Source organism: Cryptotermes secundus, unplaced genomic scaffold (assembly GCF_002891405.2).
Source record: "Cryptotermes secundus unplaced genomic scaffold, Csec_1.0 scaffold395, whole genome shotgun sequence".
Classification (NCBI taxonomy): Eukaryota; Metazoa; Arthropoda; class Insecta; order Blattodea; family Kalotermitidae; genus Cryptotermes; species Cryptotermes secundus.
In genome coordinates, this window is record NW_019742967.1 from 66,355 (window position 1) to 80,469 (window position 14,115).

General features: G+C 38.7%; 2 protein-coding genes across 4 annotated transcripts in view; one reads left to right on the forward strand and one right to left on the reverse strand.

The window, feature by feature from the left end:
• Positions 1 to 4,789, reverse strand: part of LOC111873516 (protein tilB homolog) — an 8,686-nt gene extending 3,897 nt beyond the window's left edge. Inside the window, exons 1-5 of the mRNA XM_023868292.2 lie at positions 4,704 to 4,789; positions 3,677 to 3,844; positions 2,602 to 2,776; positions 1,984 to 2,162; positions 1,073 to 1,175 (exon numbers count right to left, since the gene is read on the reverse strand). Coding sequence (XP_023724060.1) covers positions 1,073 to 1,175; positions 1,984 to 2,162; positions 2,602 to 2,776; positions 3,677 to 3,844; positions 4,704 to 4,713 — 635 coding nt within the window. The 5' untranslated portion in view covers positions 4,714 to 4,789. The remainder of the gene's footprint in view (positions 1 to 1,072; positions 1,176 to 1,983; positions 2,163 to 2,601; positions 2,777 to 3,676; positions 3,845 to 4,703) is intronic.
• A 59-nt stretch (positions 4,790 to 4,848) lies between these two features.
• Positions 4,849 to 13,743, forward strand: LOC111873513 (uridine-cytidine kinase-like 1). Of its 3 annotated transcripts, none has more exons than XM_023868286.1 (10): positions 4,849 to 4,916; positions 5,720 to 6,024; positions 6,774 to 6,880; positions 8,634 to 8,804; positions 9,574 to 9,645; positions 10,044 to 10,295; positions 11,334 to 11,543; positions 12,092 to 12,277; positions 12,675 to 12,840; positions 13,368 to 13,743. In XM_023868286.1, the coding sequence occupies exons 1-10, from the start codon at positions 4,864 to 4,866 to the stop codon at positions 13,514 to 13,516; spliced, it is 1,671 nt and encodes a 556-aa protein (XP_023724054.1). In that variant the 5' UTR covers positions 4,849 to 4,863; the 3' UTR covers positions 13,517 to 13,743. The 3 variants fall into 3 exon arrangements, with proteins under 3 accessions (XP_023724054.1, XP_023724056.1, XP_023724055.1); XM_023868288.2 differs by lacking the exon at positions 4,849 to 4,916 and adding an exon at positions 5,052 to 5,417; XM_023868287.2 differs by lacking the exon at positions 4,849 to 4,916 and adding an exon at positions 5,453 to 5,634.
• Positions 13,744 to 14,115: the final 372 nt, after the last annotated feature.

A 14,115-nucleotide genomic window follows, 5' to 3' on the forward strand; every position in this document is an offset into this window, starting at 1 on the left:
GCGGCATAAGACGTCGTAGGGGTGACCACAGAATTCATGAAGTTATTCTAAGAACTGGCTGGTATGTAGTGAACGAAAGCAGAGCTTAGCTGGCTCAAAAAAATATTTATGGTCATCCCTCGAAACGACCACCAAGGTCAATACGATAAAATGGAGTCAACTGGAGCGATAATACATGAAGGAATGAGTTCTTTTCCCTCCCCCACACACACCCGTATCGTCACAGGGGGTGACCACAGTGTTCTGCCTTAATTTGTGGCGTTTTTCTAAGAACTGGCTGCCATGTACTGTGCGAAATCAATCGATCTTGCAAGAATAAAATTTGGACATCCCTCTTCTAAGAATTCCAATTGAGTGTGTTAGTGTGGCCAGCTCAGGGCAATATGATATTATAAACACAGCACATATCACGTCTCTGCTGTTTATAACTTCATAGGAAAGAAAACACGCCATTCATAACAGCTTGAAGGAGGAAAGTTCTACCAGAAGCAACAGGAATTTGCTACAAGACAGGCATATGTAACGATGACTTAGCGCTCTTAAACTCGTGTGTCATTAAATATAGTTCTCCTGACAACAGGCCAGCGAAAAATCTAACAATCTACAGCAAAACCATCAATTATTATGGGCGTTATAACATAGGTGTGCAGCTGGACGAAACATTGACGTCGGACCCCCCCAGACGATTTAAATCCTTGACGAAACATACACGTCAAACCACGCTGAACGGTGGAGACAGAATACAGTCTCCGAAACGCTATTCTTTAAATAAAAAGAGGACGACGATTGACGATGTTGATAATCAGAACAATATCTTTCAATTTTTTTATTCTTTATATAATTCAACGAATTTTAATATGATATGTCGGCCCTGAGGTGTTGGTTGCTTTTAAACGGTTACCCGTGACCCCCTGCCGGTCTCTGTCCATATTAACCCCCCCAGATGATTTAAATAACTTGACGAAACATACACGTCAAACCACGCTGAACGGTTAACTTGTTTTTGTTTGTGAGGTTAATATTTCTCATTGCTTTAGCATCACACCAACATTACATTTATGTTTATCCTCACTCTTGCAGTTTCTCCTCTTCAGGCTTATCTTGTGCTGCTGCATAATTTGTCTCCTCTTCTTCTGCCCTTCGCTCGGCTTGCTGTTTCTGGGCTAACCTCCTCCCTGTAAACAGAATTGCTATTACTTCACTGTCTGTTGTTAGCAACATACGAACTCCATGGAGCAGAGTCATTCTTGAAAAAGTAGTAGGTGCCTAGTTGGTTAAGAAATTTCCAACGCTTTGTGAAATCCAGAGGTTCATTACTGTGTTCAAAACGGCCCCCCCCCTCACCTTATCTCCTTCATTTCATCATCTTAATAATATTTGGGTGATGGGAGGTTTGAAAAAAGTACACAATGAGGAGCTTTATAACAAGTATAATTAGTAATGTTGCATTTTAGCGTCCTGTTGCACTGATTCTCGTCCATGATATGTATGTGTTGACCGTCTTCTAGTGCACACAATCTCACATGTCACTTCACTACATGTTTTGGCATCACTGTGCCATCCTCAGGTGTGTCACCTATGTTAAATTATTGCACTGCTCGCCATCATGTGTCGTTTATAAAATGATTTAAAATGTATATTCCTCATGTACCATAATAAAATCTATATATATTAAAATTTGTTAAGATTTATCATACTATACATCTTATTTCAAACTTGCACATTACATCGCTCATCCACTATGGGAGTCGTTCCTCCTATATTTTTTGTATACTGTGTCTTGCGATGTTTCCTTCTTCTTTGGCTGCGTGCGTTGTACAACGCATGTCTGTCCTTTCCAATTCATCATTCATCATCCTACCATTCAACAGTACAGAGACTGAGAAACTCACAGCATCATGAAATAAATCATAAATAAATAAAATAAACACTACTTGGCATATTCATTTCAGAAAGCGTCATTAAGCAAGCCAGGGAACAAACCTTTATATTCTTGCTCTTGGGACAAAATCAACTTTTTGACTTCATTATATTCCTGCATTGCCAAAATTCTCTCAGACCTCTCGATGTTTCGTCCATCAAGACTTTTCAGCTGTGGCAGAGTTGCAATAACATATTTTCTGTAGCCTATGAAATCAGTGCATGGGTTTCCAGTCAGGTACCTTAACACACCAAATACAATCAAATTTAGATGGATAAAAAGGGATATACAGGATGTACTACTTGACATGTAACCCAAACAACAATCATACACTATGGCAGAGAAATGAAATCAGAAGCTGTGCCCTCTGTGCAATGGATTCTCCAAATCTTTGCTGCTCTCGTGAATTGTGCTCTGCAGGCATAAGCATGAGGCATTAATGAGCAGAATGTGGGTGAATCGTCGAACATTACTCTGCATTGAAATTGTTTGCTGCAGCTCATGAAGCACATAGCAATGTGTGCTTCGATAAGGGAGTACTGAATAAAACAACAAAACTGAGGATACCTGTAAGCTTGCATATACCATTGTAATTTGTGTTGTATTTTAAATAGTACAGCCTGTAATATTCATAACGTGCATCTTTTGAAACGTGCAGTTTTGGTAACAAGCATACTTACAGTAAATCTAGATGAATATTATTTTTCAAAGTTTTCACACTTGTGAGTTCCCCAACAAAATTGACAGTAAGATCTAACTTTTGGAGTGACTCACATCCTTCCAAATTTTCTATTCTCTCAATGTTATTCAGTGCCAAATTCAAATATTCAAGTTTCTTCAATCTTGATACATTTTCTGAAACACATAACGTGTATATCAATATATTGTTCACTGTCATGTGCGTCTTCTTAGATCCCTTTGACTATTTTCAATTGTTAAATCGCACAAAGATAAAACTACTTGGAGATAATTAACATAGCTCTTCCTCCTGGACTATTACGTTAACATGGTGGGGAGGCATCATCTGGCGAGCTATGCTGGCAGGGGCATTAGCTCCTGGTCAGGTTACCTAGGCTAGATAAATCAAAGGATAGGGGTCAGACAAAACGTAGGCCCTTGGTTTCCAGGTTGAGAATTGGCCAGTCAGGCTAACAACCTCTACTCGAAACACTAAAAATTATGAAACTTAATAATAGATGGCGTAAAGAAAGTCAATGGAAACTATACAAAGTAAGCCACAAGACAGAAGAAAAGTGGGAAGGTCCAGTTTAATATGGCTGGAAGATCCAGAGAATATTTACACGAGGTGAAAGTGAAGGGATGGAAGCAGAAAGCAAATGATAAAGAGAACTGAGCATGTCATAAAGGATACCAAGGTTCGTAGATGATCATAGAAGCAAGGAGGAATTAACTATATTGCCTACATTTGTCATGTATTATTTTGGGAAAGATTAAAATATGCTGATCAAAACAATGCATATTTCTCCTCTCTACTATAAATTGCTGCTTCTTAAGTTTCAGTGATGAATAATAGTCAGTTTACTGTGCTACTGTGATTACCAGTTCAAAAATAATAGTTCAGTAACAATATATTATTATATCCTGTGTTTAATAAGAGCAAGTAAAATTTAAATTTTATGACTGGTAGATTGGGCAATAGGGAAATTAGAATGATTTGTTTTCAGTGTTTTGTCATGTTTCTCTAATTTTAACAATGAACACAGATAATAATTTGAAAATAAGTTAGTACTTTACCAATTTTGGGGATAAGGTTTGACTGTAAAAGTAATATCTTAAGATGACGGCACCACTTGTCAAGACCCTCGATTTTATCGATGTTCTCTTGGTGCAGAGATATTTCTTCTAGCGTTGATATTTCTCCTTCATTGTGCTCTGATCGCTTTCTGACAAGTTGCTCTGTAACTAGAATTATACACACAGCTTTGCTGCAGCAGAATATTCTTCATGTATTTTCAGTTAAAAGTGGTGGGTGAGAACTGTCTTCTGGAATATGACGCCGTGTAATCAGACAAAAATTCACAGATGTCTCGGAGGAATATTCTGCTTCCATCTTTTAGATTTTAGTTTTTAGATGCTTATTTTAGATATACACAATCTTTATATTACTGTATACTAGTATTTATTTCAATTTATTATATAATTAATGTATGTTATACAAAACTCATTAATGACATTGTGTTAACTACTGAATTTTTAATTAATAGACTTGTATAAAACTGTACAAATTGTATAAGGTTTGCCATTACTTTTACTACTAAAATTAACTTATTTATTATATTGTATATGTTTATCAGTATTTTATACAAATGTGTATGCTATTGGATGACAACTGTAATCCTTAGTTGTGACTGTAACTAGGATGATCTCCACATCCGCATGAGAGTGTACTTTCGACAAGATTTATGGAGGGTGAATAAATGAAAGAAAAAAAAATCTTCAGGGTTGATGCCTAGCCAGCAACCAGCAAGAATCTGGCAACAAGCAGAGCTTTTTCTGAAACAAGTTTTCTATGTGTGGCTTATTGTGTTTGCTGGTTGCTTGGCTTCCTCTTCAATCCTGAGTATGGAGGCAGTATGTTTCTCCGAAACGTCGATCGGTGATCGTCTACAAAACTACGTGGCAACATACCCCAGATCGCCCCATATGATGTTAACTTTAATAGTCAGGCAGTCATCACCGTGAAAACTTCGAAGCTGACAAAATTGGTGGCAGTTAGTTTGTAACAAGAAAATGAAATACTCTAAATTATTATACTACTTACTTCTTACCATTCCTTTGTTCTGCTTATATCGTTAAGTAGATTTAAATATCTAGCAAATTCATAGATTCATTCGCGTGTTTCTGTCTGTAGTTTGTTTATATTGGTTGTCATAGCAACACCTCCAGCGGCGCGTGTAATACTTCTCTTGTCGTTTGCCGTAATGGCAGCGAAGGTTCAGCAGTTTGATCCACCTAGCTCAGCAAGTTCAGAGAGGTAAAAAAAAAATCACAGCGATTGGTATAGTAACTAGCATGATACACGTGGCTGTAGTGGCGTATACAGTCAGAATGAATTTTCCTTAGGCAATTAAGTAGTTGATGAAGCTTCTGCAACGCACACGAAGTAATCACATGTTCATCGTCAGCAAAATTTATTAAGATTGGGCAAGGACATGATATGCGCAGGATTGTCTTCCATTTTCTGCCCCTATTACGAAAAAAATTTATGACAGTTTTATTGCACGCGCTGTTTGAATTTTAAATTCGTGTATAATTTACAGTTTATGGACTTATTATGATGTCATGAAACTAGATCCTGCACTCTCACACTCCGAACCATTTCAAAATACAAAGGCGGGATTCTGAGATCCAGTTTTTGTTGGTGTAGGAGGATAGCGGTTTGTCGAACGAAGAGACAAGGTTCCGTAGTTAACTGTTCACCCTGCTGTGTTATTAAAAGCTGAAATTCAATGTTGATTCATTGCCATATACAAAGGTGAACAAGTTTTGTAGATAGCCTTCATTTATTGGTAATTTATTGAAGGTGGACTAGCACGTAAACGTGACACGAAGCAGCAGACTTGTCATTCGGTTAACGGAAAACTGTACTGTTAGATAAAGTACACGGCGTTAAATTTACAGATCGAGTTACGGTGTAATAGCATTTTGGAATTTAGTATGAGAGAAACCACAGTCTTTGTCACAAATATATTGTAGGTTTATATGTTATAATGTCTGGAATTGAATATCCTTTTTGAGCAGCAGAAATTGTAAAAAGGAACGAATGTTTTGTTTCAGTGATGGTTGTGAAGTAGAAAGTAGTGATCAAGTTTTCCTTCAGGAGGAAACTGAAGAAGATGAGAAGGATAATGATTACTATCCAACCCCAAGTTCTCCTCCCCCACCCCAGTCTCCTAGACCACCATCTACAGGTTCACAAAAGTCTCCGAGATCAAAACGCCAACGAACTGCATCCATGTCGCAGTCTTCCAAGATAACTTCTACAGAATCCATCCTTCGCAGTCATACAAGAACTATATACACAGCAGGACGACCTCCATGGTACAATTCTGCAGGACAACAAGTTGAGCCATTTGTGATTGGTATGTAGTTACACTGTTTTATTCATTTAACGTCTTAAAGCACAATGATAACTGTATGTACCACCTTTAACACTGAAAGATCCTGAAGTGTGTTCACAGAATGTATTTGTGATTTTCATGATGTACAGCTTTAATTTCCCTAAACAGTGTTAACTGGATGGACTTTGTAATGGACATGCAGTGTGTTCTATGTAAATCAGGAAGTCAATTTTTAAATACCGGTTGGATGGACATTATGTTTTAAAGGGATGCATCTGTTTCAGATTACATTAAACCCTCACTAATCTGGTTATAGCTAATCCAGATGTTGTATAATCCCAATCAAAATATGAAAAATGGAAAATGCTGTCCACAGTTGAGTACATACTCTAAAAAACATGTATGATTTAGGAGCAAGGGAACTTTCAGACTGTGTTGAGGGCAGCTGGAGAGACTGAAACCACACAAGATTGACTTGAGCTGGCTGAAGGAGACCCTGGATTTCAGCTTCTGACAGAGGAAGAATTTGCTACAGTGATATTTCTTTTCATCAACACTACCTATATTATTATATTTTTCATTTATTTTTTGCTAAGTTTTTCTTTTGGTCTTTTAGGGCTGTCTTTTGCTTTTAGTCTTGATTATCGCTTAATCCAGTTGACCAGTCCCTCAATTAATCTGGATTAATAAGGGGTGTACTGGAATTTGATGTTAACCCATCTTTCTGCATTTCTCTGATGTGACTGTTTGTTATGTTGGTAATCTTACAGGCATATGTGGGGGAAGCGCATCAGGGAAGACAACTGTTGCTACCAAAATAATCGAATCACTTGATGTGCCATGGGTGACGTTGCTCAGTATGGATTCGTTCTATAAGGTAACCTCGGTTGCGTATGACCCTGCAGTGATGTTGTGCAGTCTAATTATATATGGATCATGTGAGAGCCTGTCCTGTTCTTCCCATAAGAATTTCCATGGAAGAGCACAATGTCACTGAACTAAACTGTTAGAACCAAGACCATTACTTGTAGGACTGTCTGTATCGCCACCTGAGGAAATGATTAGTGATCATTGTAAAAGTCTTCATGTCTGTCTGCTCCAGTTCATTCATTCTCCAGTCACCCTTAGATAATATGATCACAATTTGGATCACTGTGGATTATAACTGCAATATTAATACATAATGTTAGTAACAAGGCCCAATCTATCAGATCAGTTGTGTAAATGAACAGCTGTCAGTGGCCAACCTGTACAGTAAACCTTCGCTATTCCAAATTAATGGAGGGGGGAGACATCATATGGATTAATAAAATGAAAGATAGTCCTAAAAGATGAAAAGAAACTTAGAAACAAATGAATAGAAATTTTGATGAAAAGGCTGATGACAATAAATAAAAGAGAAAAATATCACTGCAGCAGTTTCTTCCTCTGTCGGAAGCTGAAATGCAGGGTCTCCATCCGGCTTAAACCAATCTTGGATATTTTCTTGCGTGATTTCAGTCTCTCCAGCTGCTCTTGGCACAGCCTGAAAGTCCTCTTGCTCCTAAATCCCACATGCCTTTTAAAGTATGTACTCAACTGTGAACAGAATTTTTCAGTTTTCACATTACTGTTATTATTATTATTTAATTACATTCCATTAAACCATACAAGGTCAAAGACCTATAGGATATAGAAACTGTCATTATAAATATAAAACAATAGTATAACAGTAAATCTAATATACATGTCATAAATTTTACAGTAGCTATCTGAAACAGTTTTACATAGAATTAATACAAATATGGTAATAAAAATAAATTACAACTATTCGATCTGGATTAACCGTAACCGGATTAGCGAGGGTTTACTGTATAGCATCTGATGGTAGGATGTGTGATGTATTGAAAAGGATTTCAAAGGCTGAAGTTGTGCCAAATTGAGATACTATCCCGGCATTTACCTGGAAGGACTGAGGAATACCACAGTAAGTGGTGTCCCAGCCGAGATTCGAAGTGAGCATCTCTCAAATACAGGCCTAGAGACCAGCCACTAGACCAGCCTGTTCCATAATGGGGTTTAATGTGAGGCAGGAAACAGTTCATTGGTTGAACCAATAACAAAATACAGCCAGCTGTTCTAGTCTCACAGGCCAGACCTGGGTACATAGGGGTTAAAATCAGGCAGTAGTAATAGAGCTGCAAGTGTCATGTTTTTGGGCATTATTCATCGTCTTGTCTATTTTTTAAAAAACCATCCTGTTTCTTTTTCAAAACACAATGTTTCAGAGACTGGAAACGTGGTTTGAAAAAGAAACAGGACGATTTTTTAAAAAATAGACAAGACTATGGATAATGTCCAAAAACATAATACTTGTAGCAATATACCATTGTCACAAACTTTCAGATCTTATTAGTAGTAATAGGGACTTTGCATGAAGATGTTACATTTCAGAGTGCTTCCCGATCATAAATTCTGAAATATTTATTGAGTGAAAAATGTTTTGAATAAAATTTATATAGAAGAATGAAACACATGTTATGTCCAGTGCACTTATGGTTTTCAAAATTATTACAAGTTTTTATGCTGTGTGGAGGTAATAACAGAGAGAATGAAATGCGTACATTTCCTAGCTTGTTTGAATGTTACAGGTGCTTAGTGAGAAGCAGCACGAGCTCGCTGCAAAAAATGAGTACAACTTTGACCACCCGGATGCTTTCGATTTTGAACTTATGCATGCCACCCTACAGAGATTGAAAGAGGGCCGAAAAGTTGAGGTTCCCATCTATAATTTTGTGACTCACTCACGCGAGAGCAGGACGGTAAGAATTCTTCAAACTGTAGAGCATATGTTAAACGTACTTGCTTCCATATGTGTACAGTAAAGTACCATTAAAGCAGCCTCTGTAGTCTGCGGGTAACGTTCCCACGTCATGACTCAAGGTATGCGGGTTCAAACCCAGCGGAGGTCATGGAATTTTTAAGGGCGGAAAAATTCGGGGAACAAGTCCTCCGGGAGGGATTTTAAGCCGTGTGTCCCATGTCATAGATTTATGGCACGTAAAAGATCCTCATGTCTCTAGGAGACGTCTGAGCAAAATTAGGCAAAGTTTCCTGCCCAAAGTAGTTTCCAATGCCTCTGGTAGATGGGGAAGTATTGGGGACCACTGCCAGAGAGGGCCGACCTCGCTGGCAGAACGGGGCTGATAGTGAGCACCAGTACTGGAAGGGCATGGCGACTAGTAGAATAATTATAGGGGGACGCACAATAGATCAACAACTGGTCACAGTGCATGGGGAAACTCACCCCCTCCAAAAATAATAATAATAATAATAAAAGTACCATTAACAGCGTGTTCACCATGTGAAGAGAATCTTGAGTATTGTGCCCTGCTGGATCTTGAGAGGGACAGTTTCTTCTTTGTTTCATGTTTGAAACTGTGTTCATTTCTCAAACATGATAATATAATAACACATTATTATCCACTGTATTTATCTTAAAATCTCTCAGTGTTTTCATTTTGTATATTTCTCTCCTCATTTCTACCACTGAATAATATATTTAGTATTCACATATTTCTTTCATTTCAGAAAACTATGTATGGTGCCAATGTCATAATCTTTGAAGGAATATTGGCATTTTATTCTGCTGAAATATTGAAGGTGAGTTCCAGTTTGTTCCACACACATGAATCTTTCCTTATGTGAGTTCAAACCCCCTGAAAGCTTCTTTAAGGTCCATGCACCCAGTCCCTACTGTTGCAGTATGGTTATGGAAAATGTCTTATTTTTAAAATTAGATGTATATTGATAAACAAAATGCATTCTTTGATCAAAGAAAGATGACACAGGACTCAAGGCAGACATCTATTGATGATAACATGAAATAATACCACATTATAAGTACGAACTTCAAAATGTTGCAGAGAGAGACATGATACGACTGTTTGGACGGCGTGACTGACCTGGTATCAGAAACAATCTTAGTTTTCAGTGCCTTAGATGAAGTGTTCTCTTCATACTGTTGAAAAGCTCCGTAGAACTGTGATGTTCAATTACAGATGCTGGATATGAAAATATTTGTGGACACAGATGCTGATGTTCGATTGGCTCGGAGATTGAAGCGTGACATCTGTCAGCGGGGCCGAGACTTGGAAGGAGTCTTGAAACAGTACTGTAACCTTGTGAAGCCAGCATTCTATCACTATATCGCGCCGTCAATGGTACATGCTGACATTATCGTTCCTCGAGGTGGAGAAAATGAAGTGGCTATTGAGTTGATAGTTCATCATGTGCATACACAGCTGCAATTGGTGAGTTTGGCATCCGGAGAACTTGCAGACATGTTCAGTCGCGTTGTAATTAGTGGGGTTCAGACATTCCTGTTCTTAAGCTTAGTTCTCTTAAAATGAATGAAATGAAATTTGTAACCTCAGTTGGACGAAATGTTGCAGTCCAGTTTGTAATACTCAGCATCATATTTGTGAGGTTATTGTTTCAAATCTCCACCTGGAGACCATCTATAATAATCCTTATTCATATAAACTAACAAATGAGCAACTCCCTGAAGGAGAGTCTTTGTCGGACTGACCAGAAAATTCCACCTCTTTTGTGTAACTTGAACATTTGTTGCCACATTGATATGATAAAAGTTGAAAATCTAACTTTTTATTTTCTTCAGACTGTTGGTAACTCGTTCTTTTATAAATGCTTTGTACCCAAGTGTGTAGGTTCAAATGAAATTCATTTGTGGTACTACTAGCCATATTAGGCCAGTCATGGATGATCACGTGGCCGTGCAGCAGAGCAACTGGTGTGTGACATAGTTAAATGCTTGTGTTCCAAGTTCAGAATCTGTCGAAACAGCACCAGCGAGCTGTTGTTCAGAGACCCTGAGATCATCGATATGGAGCACTACCTTGGAACCCTCCACAGCCCTCAAGAAGAAGTGTCCCAGCTTGCCCGTGAAGTGTGTCATCATGCTGCATTACAGTGCTCATTTCCTAGTGGTCTGCACTTTCCAGGACACACTGCCCTCCATTTGCTGCACAGTGTTGGCCCTGACCTGTCGCTGCAGGACATATGTTCTCGGCCCCCCCCAAGTATATGCTAAAGGATCATAGATTTGGGTGAGATGAAGGCTACATTGGGGCAGTGATTCTGGCAGCAACCCAGGGAATTCTGTACGGATGGGAGTCGTCAGCAGATCAGTTGATATGCCTGCCTCAGTTTCCCATGGGAACTGTTCTTCTGCTCCTTTGCCCAGAAGAATTCTTAAACGTGTTTCAATTGAACAGAATATGTGTGTTATATGTAATGTTTATAATACTTGTTGTTCTTGTGTCTGTCAGAGGGGTTTCAAACTGCGTGAGAAACTGGCGCACTCATACATCGGACAGCCCCTACCAGACTCTATCCATTTGCTGCCCTCAACTCCGCAGATTAAAGGTCTTCATACCTTCATTCGTAACAAGGATACTCCAAGGGACGAGTTCATATTCTACTCTAAACGATTAATCCGTTTAGTTATTGAGTACGCTTTATCGCTGCTGCCTTTCAAGGTGAGCTGATGTTGCTGGAAAGTTTGTAGGTACAGTAGCCCAATGTATGAGAGAGACTGGAAGGATATCCACAGCCCTGGAATATTTTTGTTATATGATCAGTAACATTGCTGACATTTGGTCGTATTGTACCTCAAGATGAGATAGTGATTGCTAACCAGTTTGCGCTATGTGTCAGCTACTTCGCTGGATACTTGCACCAAGAGTGAGTAGTGCACTGTAGGAATGAAAGGGGCAGATATCCACCTGTGATAAATTTGTCATGATTATATCCAGTACATATTGCTAGAAGATGAACGGTTTATTGATGTAATTTTGTGTAACCCCCATTCAGTGTTGAAAAAGAAAAACCATTCCCCTGGAGACATTATAGAGATTTACTGTGCCATTATCCCTGAGTTGAAATGCAACCACCAGTACCTGTAATAGATTTGACAGTAGGGGTCCAGTTTCTATGAGAGAGATGGATGCATGTGTTGGTTGTAGTGTGAACGAGTGAGACAATCTGTCTCTATCAGCGTGGGGAACAGAAAGTTATGTTATTTCAGGAGCAGATAGTGGAAACACCGCAAGGCGTGCTGTACCACGGAAAGCGATCAGCAAGCAACAAGATTTGTGGTGTATCGATCTTAAGAGCAGGAGAAACAATGGAGCAAGCCGTGTGCGACGTTTGTAAGGACATTCGTATTGGAAAGATTCTGATCCAAACGAACTTATCCACAGGAGAACCAGAAGTGAGTGACCTTGAAATTAATACTTTGGTGTTGAAGTAGCTTTATGTACAGAAAGTTAATGCTTGCTACTCCAGCAGTGGGTAACATCCAAATTTTCAGTCATTTAATTAATAAACCATCGTCATGAACTTCTAGATCTTGTTTGCCGTTCTGCTGTTATGTTTGTTAGCTGTTGATGTCAGGTTTAACATAGTAAAGTGACTTAGCTGCTGTTGTAGCGCAAGATAAGTAACACAGACATGGTACGATACGGACAGTATGATATCCCTCCTGACCAGAATTTGTCTCTCCTTTGACTATTTTAGAACTACAATACAAATTGTACTTTTACATCGCAATTTGTATACTTGTACATCAGCGAACTTTAAATTTTTATGCACCTGTGTACCATTTTCAGTTGTATTACTTGAGGCTTCCTAAGGACATAAAGGACTATAAGGTGATCTTAATGGACGCTACTGTCGCCACAGGAGCAGCTGCCATGATGGCAATCCGAGTGTTGCTCGATCATGATGTGCCAGAGGAAAACATTCTTATTGTATCTCTTCTCATGGCTGAAATAGGTAAGCAGGATAGTAACAATCGCTAGAGTATTCCATTCCCGATTCTCCGTATTGTGTTGCCCTGTCGACTTGTACATCCATGGGTTTGTGTTATTTGCAAGTGTGACATTTCAGAATGTGTTTTGTTCTGTCACATTTAAATTGCAGTTAATTCTGTATCTTTAAACGAAGTTCCCCAAAAACACTTTACCTTCTAATAGAGCTTTATTATTAGAATGTCCTACTGGTGTTTATTTGTAGTTTATTTAACTCACATTGTGTGGTGTCAAGCAACTGGATGATGGTGAATAAAGAATGGTAAAGATACGGAAGCAAGTGCTCATGGCCTGATTTAAGGCACTGTCCTTTCATTTTCATGTAGGGACTGAGAAAACCCATGAACAACCTGTCAGAATATTTCATCTCCTAGCCAGGATTTAAAATCAGGTGCCTCCTGATTGCAAGCCAGAAGTATTCCCATTTTTACCAACTGCTGAGTTATTTTTTGTGTTGCTTTTCACAACTTCAGTACTTAATCTTGCTTACAGGAGTACATTCTATAGCATATGCTTTTCCTGGAGTTCGCATTGTAACAACTGCATTGGATCCAGAAATTAATGAAAAGTTCTATGTCCTTCCTGGCATTGGTAACTTTGGGGACCGTTACTTTGGAACTGAACCTACAGAAGAAACTTGAATACATCTGGATCAGGCCAACGTCCTACAGGTTCAAGAAATGTTGGTAGCAACAACCAACAAACCAAACAAAACCAAAAGCAACCATGCACTACCCAAGGACACTTAAATAAAACTGATTGTAACCCACATAACCGAAATAACCAGAGGCAACTATAATAGGAGGAAAGAAAACTGCATTACAGTGAGCAGCAGAAAACTTACCATAACAACCTGTATACCTGAAGATGGCCAGTTAGGCCAAAATATGTAGTGTCCAACAAAGGAATACAAAGAAGGAATAATCTTTAATGAAGAGCAATGATGAAAAGTAAATTTAATCTTGAAATAGGAATGAAACTGTAGTCGACAAATGAGATTTTAGGTTTTCATGACATGAGATGACTTCTGGGTTGTGACACTGCATAGTATGATAGAGCATTGCCACTGTTTTGGAGAAACCTGCTGCTTCCATCTTCAGGGTAGAAGAGTAGGCTGATAGAAATTGGTAGATGGAGAGGGAAAGATTTTGGACCCAGTTCCAGTCCTGCTCCTAGTATCTGTACCATGTTTCTCTGTTTTACCTGAAGAAGCAAGTTTCTCCATAACATCAGTAATGCT

Excerpts from the sequence above, each read along its gene's own strand:
- LOC111873513 (XM_023868286.1), top strand. The coding sequence starts at position 4,864 with ATGGCAGCGAAGGTTCAGCAGTTTGATCCACCTAGCTCAGCAAGTTCA. Across the intron at positions 8,805-9,573 it reads ACTCACGCGAGAGCAGGACG|AAAACTATGTATGGTGCCAA; the intron begins GTAAGAATTCTT and ends CTTTCATTTCAG. Across the intron at positions 9,646-10,043 it reads ATTCTGCTGAAATATTGAAG|ATGCTGGATATGAAAATATT; the intron begins GTGAGTTCCAGT and ends GTTCAATTACAG.